Raw genomic sequence first — 12404 nt, 5'->3', positions numbered from 1 at the left:
GAGTGGCACTGACCCGGCTTCATGGGGATTGGTTATTTCGTGTGCTCGGTCAGTGGTGGGCATGCGGCCCGGGACAGAGAGGAACACAAGAAAGAACATGGAGACCTAGTTTGAGAGGCGGAGTCCCTAGAGAGACTTCAGACCAGTTGTGAGGGTTCAGGTCTCTTGAGTGTTATAAAACTCTGTGGCGTGTTGTGGCCTCCAAAATGGACTTCATTCCCCATGTGTCGTTGAGGACGTGGTGCTTTCACAGAGGGCCGGTCAAATGAAAAACAAAGAAGAAGTCATCATCTTATACGAGTTTCTTTTTATTGTTCAATGCATGGCCACACACATATACTGGTTTTCTTTTGCACTGTGCATGATGGGACAGTCACTATGGAAATGGTGATGTCGATGAGACACATTTCAGGAGTTTACAGGGGTCCAAACACAGCCCACAGTCCTCTGGGAGTCAGCCGGCCCCTCTCCTCCGAGCCTCCTCGGTGACTGGCTACAACACGGGGCTGATCAGCTTCGAGCTCCCTCTAACATGACACCCGGATAAATAAATTCTGGATTACAAGTCGTTTTTCATTTTCAGCGGATCAATGCACGGCAACAACCCCTTCCCTTTCCCTTAAACATTCTTGGAGATCTCGTTCAAATTTAACTTACGAAAAGCAAAATAAACAACATTTGGGTACAAAAATAAAATCCAAATTAAAACCTTTTAACAGGACACCACCTGTTTGTTCTTCTTCCTTTTCTCTTCTCATACACAACAGCACAATACAAAGTCACTGGTCACAAAAGTACACCGCAAATAAGGGAAAAAAACAAAGAGCCACATAGGAAAGAAACCGATCCCGGAGAAGTGTACATTATGTCTTCCTCAACCTTTCCTAGAGGCCTGTGAGCGACGAGACGCCCGCTTGGTTTTGGAGGGCTGGAAGCCTCAGGTGTCAGGTGGACAGAGTGGGTTTTCTCCGTCTTTAAAGTTGTCTTCATACACCCTCGGCTTTCCAAAAACGCAGCCCTACCAGACACACACGTCCTTTACCCTCTTCTCTGAAATACAGACTGACGGGAAAGGGAGGGAGGGAACGGAAATCCAAACCACTGCTCTAAACATCTACATGATTCATCTGAGCGTGAATGTGTTAATGTGTGTGCGGTTTTCTCTCTCGACACGTATGTACTCGTTTGCTAACATATACAGTGTATTCCTGGTTAGGGTGTGAACCAGGGGCACTTTAAAAGTTGTGTAACGTTCCCCCACCGTTTCCACGCTCCGACCACTAGAGGTCACTCTTTATGTTTAGGATTGGGAGGTGGGAGATCTGCTCTTTCTTACAGCTCCGTTTTCACTCGCATTTCTCTTCTTCTTCTTTTTTTTTGTCTTTTTTTAAACTCCCCTCTTTTAACTTTTCCACTCCGCTAAGCTTTTAACTCTTTCCTTCGATTCAGCTTCCTTTTGAGTTGGTTTTTGCCTTTGAAGACGCAGATACACACAGAGCAAAAGAGTGGGAGAGAGAGAGAGAGGGAGCGAGTGTTGTGATCGATCAGCTGTTCGCAGCGCCGACAGCTGCCCCTGTTTGAGCTCTCAGCCAATCTCCTTCCACTGCCGGTAGAAGTCCACGATGTTCTTCAGCTCCATGCCCGCCGAGCCCGCCGCCTGGATCGCCGACTGACGGGGGACAAAAAAAAAGAAAGACAGACAGACATGACATTAGGGTTAGGTGATATTAAAACTCTCCTTTAACATTGTCGGCTTGTTTTTGATACAACAACAATGTGGTGAAGCACAGAGAAAGCAAGAGAATTATCTCGTCATATCGCCCAAGCCGACATGCAATACATAAAAAACTTAATACAATGCTTGCATGTATATTCCGTCATTACAGCTCACGCAAATGTCTTTCTAACACACGACTATTGAGAAGAAAGAAATAGGGATTCAAAATGTTTGTTTATTCTAATGGCTACAATGTAACAACCATAACGGTGTCGGTGTGTTGTTGGATCGTCCAACAGCATCGTAATGCCCCCTCCCATAATCACCAGATGGCTGTGGGATCTGTATGAAAATGAAGAGGCCAGCACTGGAGCAAACAGAGCAGAAACTGGACGAGTCCTGCTGCAAAATGTCAACTTCCAGAGTGACTGACCTTCATTGCTGCTGACCGAGTGCAAAGCTCCTCCACCCGATGGTCAGTCAGAATGGTCACCATGCCGGCTGTGTCTTCATCGCCATTGCTCTGGGAGACGGTCAGCTGACGACAGCTGTCCACCATCTTGTATAAATGCCTTGAAATGAACAAAGAGAAGTCAGAGTCATCCAGAACAAGCAGAGGTAACTGTAGAGAGGGGAGCGAGGTTTACCAGGCTTCGATGTCCTGACGCTTCAGTTTATCTCTTTCAAAACTCCGACCAGACTCCTTCTGGCAGCGAATGTACCTACAGAAGGAAGGAAACAGAATATTCAAATAAACACAGTTCGATGGAGTAAAAGTGAGGTTCGTGTTTGACAAGTACTACACAACAGAAAACTATTTCACAACCAATCCTCGACAGCGAGAAGCTCCATCGGTCACCATACGCATGAAACCAAGACCCACCTGTTGCCTTTGCGAAATTCAGACTCCAGGAAGCGGATGCCATCCCTCGCTCCGGCATTCTCCTTCTTCAACCGGTCAAGCCCATCGATCACTGCGACAGAAGAAGTAGGTCAGACTAAGTACTCGAGCAGACAGTCACGTCAGCAGACAGGACATTTAAATATGAATCGCAAACAGACTTTGTAAAGTCCAGATGACTTCTTCAAATAACTTATTTCTGACCAAGTGCCCGAACGATTACATGAAAATGACAAAATCAGGAAAATTTGTCATTTTGCATTGTTTGATAAATAATTAAAACAATGTAAATTCAACATTACTGACGACTCAGTTGACGGCTTGATTAATGTACCAATTGTTTCAAAAAAGACGTGTCTTCTATATTTTGCATAGTTTCAAGCATCCATCAACAGCACAATACAATTATTAATGTACATTTAAGTGTAACGCAAGAGTGTTGAAGCCACTCCACTTATTAAAAGACTTTTGGACATGAAATGCATTTGATAATAATAAAATCCGATGCTAAATGTTCATAATTTCCACCCCTAATTTGCACTAAACTTGTGTTTAGCCATGTCTTTGTGTACATCAGGGTTTCTACTTTTTAAGACCTTTTCAACGCCACATGAAATGCAGGTTTCATACCTGCATCATGATTATACCATCCACAGTATGAAGGAAAATTAATATGGATGAAATGCCACTTTTTTCGGTACTTCCCTGCAGGATGTTAAAAACATTCCTACTGATATGATTAATATAATTTACACGACCTGGCAGAAAATGAACAGACGCATTGACCAATTTAAAAAAGATAAATTAATTTCACTCTTTGCTAAAATCAGTGCACCGACCTGTCCGTGGGATGATGATGATGAAGCAGCCGCTGCCGGCCAGCTGCCGGATGAGGTTGAGATGCTGGCAGAGAGCAGCTGTGTCTGGCACCAGGTAGGGAGACATGGAGGACTGGGCCTTAGGCTGCTGAAGGCTGCCCTCTAGCTGCGACACCTCCAACTGCAGAACAAGAGGCCCGACAGCAGACCACGTGCCGTTACTGTAAGGTGTTCATTCATGGTCACAGAAATACAACACATCTATCACAAGGTTCCTATACCGGTTGCACTACCTCCATCACATGTGTTTTCAGACACAAACACAAGAAAATAAATGTTTTTTTTCAACATTTTCGATCAAAAACACGCCCTGAGCGCTGCTCTTTTGCCAGTGATGACCGTATGAGCACACAGCTGTGTCCACGCTGCTCAGATTTCAAAGGGAAACACAGACGGGGTAAACAGACAGTGATAAGATTAAACACCTGCAGTCGCAGCTGGGCCATATCCCTCATTAGGCGATTTCGACGAGCCTCCTCTTCAGCCTGGATAAATAAAGATAGAGACGCAAGAGTCAACGGCAAAAAGGGACAGCTGCTTTACTCACAGGTAACAAAAAAAACCAAAAACATTATTCATTATTCAACGTTATTTAGTTCAACCGTTACACAACATCGGCATTTTCCCCGTGTCAGCGGTTCTTCTTTCAACGTCGTTCTGTTCAGATGTCACTCACCATTCGGAACTGGGCCTTGGCCTGCTGCACCAGATTGTCCTGCTCGGATTGGCTGATGCTGGTGAAGATGCCCGCCTCCGGGTTGAAGTGCAGCACGTTGCCCTGGAGATTCGTCAGGAAGTGGCCAAAACTGCGAATGCAACACACTCTCACGACACACTGGAGGAAAGAGAGAGGAGAACGTGCCAAGAGGTTATATATTATGTTTGATAATAAGATATCATGTCGGGTAAATTAAACTCGAGGACTTTCACTCCAACTACATCTCGTCTTTAGTGAGTAATGAAGGGCACACGAGAGTCCTAATATGTTTCAGTGTCCTGGTAAAGATGGGATGATGACAGATGTACCGAGGCTTCCTTCTCCATGAGGTTTACCTTAAGGATATTTGAGTAAATTTGGGAGAATTGGAACATGTACGTTTCTTAGAGACGCCCTTCTTTCGTTTAGTCCTTTCTTTCCTGATCTCATGTTCTATTTCTGTCGTCTTCGAGTACATTGTAAATGCTGAAAGGATGTACTGTTCTGTTAAAGTATAAAACTGTTAGATGTCTGAGTGAACTGCTGCTTTAATGTGATCTCAAATAAAGTACAAAAAGTATACATACTTACAGTTTCAGCCTGCTGTAATCAATATTTTTGTAAAAACAACATCTTGAACGAATAAACAGTTCTCAAAATAGCTGCAAATTCATTTCAACTATTGACTTATTTATTCAGCTAATTTCATTAAATCTCTCATTTTTTTGTCACATGCACAACACAGTGAGAACAGATTAAAATACATTTGGATTCTGTGAAAGGATTTTCCTAAAAGTTCAGTAATTATTGCAATATTGTGCACTGTAAATAGTTCTGCCAAGATAATAACACTGTTTTGATATTTGCAAACTTCCTGGCACATAAAAAAAACTGGCAGAAAACATGATTCTACAACAATAAAGTTATTGGCATGGTGGAGCTGAAGCCTTTTGGTGTTTATAACAAACACTGAACATCTGTAAAAGCTGACCCTGTGTGTGTGTGTGTACCTCCTGTAGGGAGCTGAGGGACGGGTTGCAGCGGGTAAAATCGAGGCGGCGGTGAGCTACGTTGAGAGCAGGCAGGTGTCGCAGAGCCAAATCTTCAGGCAGCAGCAGACTCTGGACCAAACCGGGCTGCTCGCACTCGTTTAACAGCTCCGTCACCTCGGCGTTCAGACCGAGCTCTGCGGCGCACACACACACACACACACACACACAAATGAGCTGTAGACTCAGAGCACAGTCATTAAAAATCACACAGGAAGACCATTACTCAGCGTGAGAGTATTAGCACTGTTTGTTAAGTGAGTGCTCGCAGTACAGGGATGGAACAAGAGCTCGGGGATACGGACAAAATATATATCACAATGACCATAAACATTATACATTAAAACTATTTACGAACATAGAAAACCACATCTTTAATAACCATCACATCAAACTGCATGGACAAAAAGCTTGCAACTGATACTTGCTTTTTACCGTAACTATACACACGTGTGTTATGATTTAATGACATGATTCAAGTGAAATGGACCACACAGTAATATTGATATATCATAAGGAAATTTGATTGGACTGTTATTTGACAACTCATTGAAATATTTGCTCGAAAATCGACACCATGTGGACGCTGTAGCGCTGCCCTCTCTGAGTCGGTTAGTCAGCTTATCGGTCGTTTTGGTCTTAACTCAACTGAGATTTATTCGGCCGATTAGTCATTCATTTTGTACTGAATGTGGTGGTTTTGTGTGATACTACACCGTTCTTTACATTGAATCACGTTCTTTGGTCGAGGACCGCCCTGGTGCACTGAATATGAAGCTGTAACCAGCAGGCGTGATCGCTCAGCATAAAGACTGTAAATAGAGGGAAACAGCTTCCCCGACTTTGTCTAATGTTTAAAAAAAATTGCCAATCAGCATCTCTCAAGCGCAATATTTATTTAAAAGTTATATCTTGGTAGTTTAATAAGAGTGGGACCAATCCCTCTCTGCAAGAAAGCAAATACACGTAGTTCGTGGTACTACTCCTTCAAATGAGTGGTTTCGGTGATGTCTTCACTCTGTCTCAAAGGACATGTTAGTGTTGTTGTTCAAGTGGGGAAACAAAACATAGTTACTGTTGTGCCATCCGGTGCCCACTGAGCTATAGAGCAGCATAAATCTTTCAGCAATAACTCACCAGCCTCGAGCATCTTGCTGCCATCTGGAAGCAGGTTGAGCAACACAGACAGTCGGTTCCACAGGCTTTGAGAACTCTGCAGAGAACCAGTTCGTTAAATATGCTCCGAAAATGTCAGTGTTTCAAGAGACAAAGCGGAACGTTCAGCCCTCTCACCTGTGCACACATGAGGATGATGTCAGTGTTGGTCCTCAGCCAATCAACAAAGACTTTCACCACCTGGATCAACCCCTGATTGGTCAGGATCTCCAGCTTCTCTAAGAGGGTTTTCTCACTATGTACCGATTGAGTACTGTGTTGGCTGCCTTCCGAATCAGAGTCCAAGTCTAGAAGAGGGGACAGAATAATAAAGCATAAGGTTTGAGTAACAGTAGGGGGGAAAAAGCAAACTAAAAGGACAGATTACATGGAAGTTGGAGGTAAAAAGCACATCACCATTGTCATTGGTTCCGTTGGCAGCACCGGGGTTCATATCGCAGGGTGAATCCCCAGGAGGAGGGGGTGTCTCTTGGGAGGGGGGGGCAGAGGTCTCGGTTGGGGTGGGAATACCTGGAGAAGATGAGGCTGGAGGCCTCAACAACATGTTGCTGAAGGTGGGCGCCAGGCGGAAGCAGCGCTTCGCCTGGAAGAGCTGCGAGGACATGGCCTGGAGGTTAGTGCTGATGCTGGAGTCGCTGGGCACGAGGGGCCCGTTAGTGGTGGGCGGTGTATCGCCGTCCCTCTCGCCTCCTTCTTCCTTGGGTTGGTCCTCATCTTCCTCTTCGTCGTGGGGCTCCCGCGCCTGACCCTCCAAGTTGTCAGAGTTTTCCGTGTCCTCTATGTCCTCCAGGTCTGAGCGAGACTCCTGGCTGTTCATGTCCGAGTCGGTCTCTACGTCAAACGCTGTTCCTCCTTCCTCCTCCTCTTCCTCTGAGCCGCTCCCCCAGCTGCCCTCCTCACCCAGGGGTTCCCTCTTAGTCTCCTTCCTGAGAGCCGGCGGATTGACCGGGGTCCCCGTAGTGGTGGCACCTGTTGAGTCAGCGCGGCCCCTCCTCTCGTCAACGTCCTCCTCGTCCTCTTCGCTCTCGAAGCCTTCGCTCAGGTCGCTCTCGTCCTCTCCTCGAGTGTCCTTGCGTGCACAGCGGCGCCGGCGGAGTCTCGAGATTCGGGTGTACTTCTTCTTCTGTCTCTGTTTCTCTTCCTCCAACTGGCGCTGTTCTTCTGCACTGCACTGCTTCTTGGCGCCAACCCTTTCCCGGCCATCTTCATCCTTCTCCTCCTCGTCTTCTTGCTCCAGGGAGCCGTTCTGCAGAGGCTTCTCAACGGGGCGATCTGCCGCTGGAGCCGATAAGTCCCTCACCTCCGGCTCATCTAGATAAGAAAGGAAAGAGTCACTGCCGGTTTTTGTTCTTGTTCAGGTTGTTTGTCACTAACCTAAAGGAGTATGCTAATCAGCATACACTGGGTTTGATGCATTTATCTGTGAGATTGAACTAATTTGTAGCTGCATTTGTGTTCCCTTCTCTCTCCATATATGGAGACAGCGATTTCCTCTCTTACCTGTGGCGTCAGTGTGAAGTGGAGGCACCTGGCTCTCCGCTTCCTCCAGTTCAGCCTGCAGACGGATGTTGACGTGGTTCACCAGATGGGAGAACAGCGCCAGAGTGAACGCTATGGACGCGCTGTACTGCTTTGATCCTAAAAGACACAACACAACATTTATTAGTACAAACAAAAAATCATTTACATTTTAAATGTGCACGTCTTCCGTTTTATACTTCAAGTTACAATCTCGAAGATCTGTTTCGTCATCTATGGCAATAAACCACAGGTGTGTTTTTGGATCTCACTTCCCAGAGATCCAAACAGGGTCGCCTGTCTTTTCTGACCCTTTTCCTTCTACGTTCTTCTTCTGAATGTTGAATGTGTTTCTTTGGGTTTTCACTCGTTTTTGAGGTTTCCTCGTCTGTAGTCATCTCTCTTTTCTGCGATTGTTGGGCCACAGTAACCGTTTATTCGCAGCGCTTGCAGAGTAAACGGTACGCCGCTTCACATACATGCGAGTTGAGGAGCGTTAGCGCCGCCTACCCTCTCTGACAGACCAATCAGTGCTGGGTGATGGAGAACGCATCACTAACTGAGCGCCGCTTGGTATTTTTCCCATGAATGTCGCCACAGGCACCCATTTGACATTCATAAAAATGAAAATCTGCAAAAGATTACTACTCATGAAGTGCTATCACTCTCTGCAGATTTATGTATTTCGTTAAATGTCAAGTTACGGTCTGAATTTTAGCTTTGGAGTCAATCCACCACACTGATTATTTTATAATGGCAAGAAACAAGAACAGCTTAAGTGGGTGTTTTGGACAGAATTGTGACCGAGTCTGGTTTGTGTTATCTTCTCGTTCCACTAATCATTCTGATCCTCGTGTCATCTAGATATACAAGCTCACTGAAGATGGTACTGAAACGGAAATGCAGCTTTCAAAATGAAAAACAGGCTCCGGCTGCACTCTCTGCACTTCCCTTGCACACTTGAATATTTGCACTGTTGTATGTTTACTTTGCAAAACAAATTTCCCTTTGTGAGACAGTACAAATAACCTCAACGTTCATGTTTGCTCCCTACTGTACTCTAGTTATATATTAGTCATCAAAATGTATTTAAACATTTTAGAAGACAAAATGATGAAGTACGCCCACAGCCTTAACACTAACCTCCCCTCTTCAGGCTGTGCACCACCATCAGACAAGTGACCACCATCTTGAAGACGAGGGTGTCGGGCAGCATGGGGCAGGAGCTGTCAGCATGCTGCTGCTGCTGCGGCTGCTCCTCCTCCTCCTCTTCCTCGCTGGGGGAGTGGTGAGCACCGCCATGCGGTGGAGGCGGCAGGTAGAACAGCACCAGGTTGAAGTCCTCCAGCACCGACTGGCAAAGTGACGTCAGCTCCGTCTCCATTAGACTGCAGAGAGACAGAGGAGGGGAAGCAACGCGAGGAAAAGGATGCACCACATTCTGCTGTTGAACCAGTTTGTGTGATGCTTTTAACGGGCAGTAAACACTGGACACTTTTAAACTCCGTCCACACAAAACCAAATATTTGACTTTGATATCACTGGTGCAGGTAGGAGTTTGGATACATTGTCATTTGACAATAATTAAACATACATAACAGACTGTGTTCAGTCTTAACATACCAATACTAAAAATACAGTAAAGCCAAAGGCTTGTTTCAACTGTGGACGGCTTCTCAAACAGCAGAGGACGAGGTTGAGGAGGACAGGGGATGAGTGACAGCACAAGCTCTCACCTGTTCTTGGGCTGCAGCAGGCTCTGAAGGTACATGAAGCTCACCAGGAGGTGCTTAATGTCTTTTAATCTGCACAAAAGAAAATAGCAAAATTATGGAAATCATAGATGACAGCTATTTAGATTTTGTATGAACATTCTCAATCCATTTCACATTGTCATGTTTTAGAGGCACCCGTGCATGTAAAACAATGGAAACAGAGGTGTGTTGTTGCAAAGTGTTGGTGCTCTATCACTAACCCTTTCCGTTCTCAGACACCCCTGAACATACGAGATAAACAACGTACACTAGGCAAGCAAGAGGGTGAAACACGCTTATGAGCAGATCGAGACCACTCTCTTGTCTGAATGCTAAATATGAAGTTTGAGCCAGCAGCCTTTAGCATTAAAAGCAGAGGGACAGCTAAATTAAGTGTTACTAAAGTAAATGGTTTTGTTTTCTGTCCAGGTGGCAAAAGAATGTCTTAATCTTATTTGCTCCATGTACAGTGGTAATCTCAAATAATCCCATAGTTAGCTAGCAACATAACGACCTTTTATCTATCCTCTCTAATACTTCCTGCTACACACCAGGCATCATCTCTTGAAACATCTATTTTACTGGCTTCATTTTTGTGCATATTTGTCTTTTAGTCCTTCTGGTTTCTGATACTTTTGTTGCTTGAACAACATAATCTCCCCACAGAGATCCTCAATCATCTAATCCCATCCGCAGAGAGACGCTGAAAGCAAACCAGTCATTTAACCCCAGATGTCATCTGGGATTTGATTAAAGTTACTCTGGGAAGTCGGCACAGTGAAGTCCGAATATTCTGTTTATATTTCAGACTTGTGTTTTTCCAGGCAAGCCAGAGAGAAACATGAAGACCACTGTTGTCCAGAGAGGGCTCGGCTCCTGAGGCCCCGGGGGGGACTCACCTTTGTCGAGAAGGAGACAGCTTCTTCATTTCCTGCTTCTTCACCTGGTGGTACATCTTGGCAGCTTTGTCAAACAGGCGCTTCAGGTTGCCATAGGCGCCCTCAAAGGGGGCGTCTGATTGGATGCTAGCACAGATTCAAAAATAAATTAAAAAAACCTCTGTTAAGACTCTGAACTTATTGTGCTGTGGTTCAGAAGTTAACATCAAACATAACACATAAACACACACAAAGCACATAAACAGTCCTCACCAGCGAAGGTAGTAGTAGGTTGCTTCAACATTGTAGAACTTGCTTCCTGCCAGTGTGCCCAGTTGGTTAAACGGCATTCCTGTCGACAGATGGATGAAGAGACGGGTCAACAAGTTAAGTTTACCTTCATTTGTAGAGTTGACTGATGAGGACAGAGAGTCATTACCTAAAGATCTGTCTCATAACTAATGGAGCAACAAAATATTTCAAATGAAATTCACAAATAAATCAGTAAACCTACTGAAACATAAAGCTCTGATCAATGTACAAACTTAAGCTATAAATCCATTTAAAGCCCCCCCCCCCCTCCCCCCTCTTTATGCTAAGCTAAGCTGCTGGCTCATACTTCATATCTAGCGTACAGATGTGAGAGCGGTATGGATCTAACTACCAGAGAGAAAGCCAAAAGCAGTATTTCTTAAAATGTTGAACTATGCCTTTAAGTACTGTTTGAACATTCTATTGAACAATGGGATTTCATGCATTTCTTATTATTCTGGATACCAAAAGAATAGCATCAGATGAAAGTATTTTTTCCACAGCTTTTAAGAAACACAGTATTGCTGCCACTCTTCCATTACATTCACTCACCCATGTGTGGCATGACAGACAGCGCCTGATGGTAGAACCTCTCTGCCAGCTGCTCAGACTCCACTCCAGCAAGTTCATTCTGATAACGGGCTGCAGACGAAACATTCAACGAAACAGAGAAAAGATCATAATAAATGTCAAGATATAAAATGTTCACTGATTTTCTTTAATCTGTCAAACGCAAACCGAAAGTGCTGCAGACATTACTTCCTTTGCTTGATGATTTCAGCTTTTAATGTAAAATCAACCCAAATATCTGTGCGTCACATAAGTCTAAACCAACCGAACAGCCTCCTGCCAATTATACTCAGTAGCTAAGCCACATTTTCCCACGCTGAATGACGTACACATGCTGTCTCACACCTCTGCAAGCTGGGTAGAGAGATGAAATAATTGCACATTCTATTAACATGTTATTACCTAGATCTCCAAGGTAGACCAGACAGCGATGACAGGCCATCTGTGCCCACTCCATCTCCTTGGGGGTGGCTGACACCGGTTTCTTTCGGCCTGCGGGGAACAATTACACAATGTTCTGTGTTTCTTCATTTCAAGCATTTAGCTGATGCACTTACCCAAAATGACTTGGACTTATGTAACAAAAGAGCACGCTTTAATCCGAGCACAGCAACAACTTGCAAAAAGCAAAGTCTGAATATTAGAGACAGCACCCAGATATTATGTCTCCATTAATGTCCACAGGTGCTTCTATATTTCAGTGGCTGAGAAGATTTATATTTCTTGAAAAGAAAAACGTGAATAGCTGGAGGACTGGATTACAGACTCTATGTACCACTGGTATTTAGCCCCTGTTGTCTGAGTACCGGCTTCATAGTACTACACATAGTACTACATAGCACTATAACTTGGGTGACCCTGCACCTGTCTGCTTGTCTTCGCTGACAATACATTGACTTGGCACTTCTCCACCATTTGTCTGCTCTGCATAGTGCAAGAGAACACCGACATCTG

At 44.7% G+C, this 12404-nt stretch overlaps 1 protein-coding gene across 1 annotated transcript; it reads right to left on the bottom strand.

Annotated features, from left to right (window-relative positions):
• Positions 1-302: 302 nt before the first annotated feature.
• Positions 303-11938, bottom strand: smg5 (SMG5 nonsense mediated mRNA decay factor). Its single transcript, XM_079274536.1, has 18 exons — positions 11853-11938; positions 11433-11522; positions 10842-10920; positions 10590-10715; positions 9673-9741; positions 9080-9324; positions 7919-8056; positions 6815-7729; positions 6536-6705; positions 6380-6455; positions 5204-5379; positions 4173-4331; positions 3922-3981; positions 3458-3617; positions 2601-2691; positions 2365-2439; positions 2151-2289; positions 303-1669 (listed from the first exon to the last, which is right to left on the bottom strand). The coding sequence occupies exons 1-18, from the start codon at positions 11905-11907 to the stop codon at positions 1586-1588; spliced, it is 2907 nt and encodes a 968-aa protein (XP_079130662.1). The 5' UTR covers positions 11908-11938; the 3' UTR covers positions 303-1585.
• Between the last annotated feature and the right edge of the window lie 466 nt (positions 11939-12404).

This window comes from Melanostigma gelatinosum (genome assembly GCF_949748355.1).
Source record: "Melanostigma gelatinosum genome assembly, chromosome: 9".
Taxonomy (NCBI): Eukaryota; Metazoa; Chordata; class Actinopteri; order Perciformes; family Zoarcidae; genus Melanostigma; species Melanostigma gelatinosum.
The sequence above is the reverse complement of the archived record's forward strand: the minus strand, read 5'-3'. Positions and strand labels throughout refer to the sequence as shown.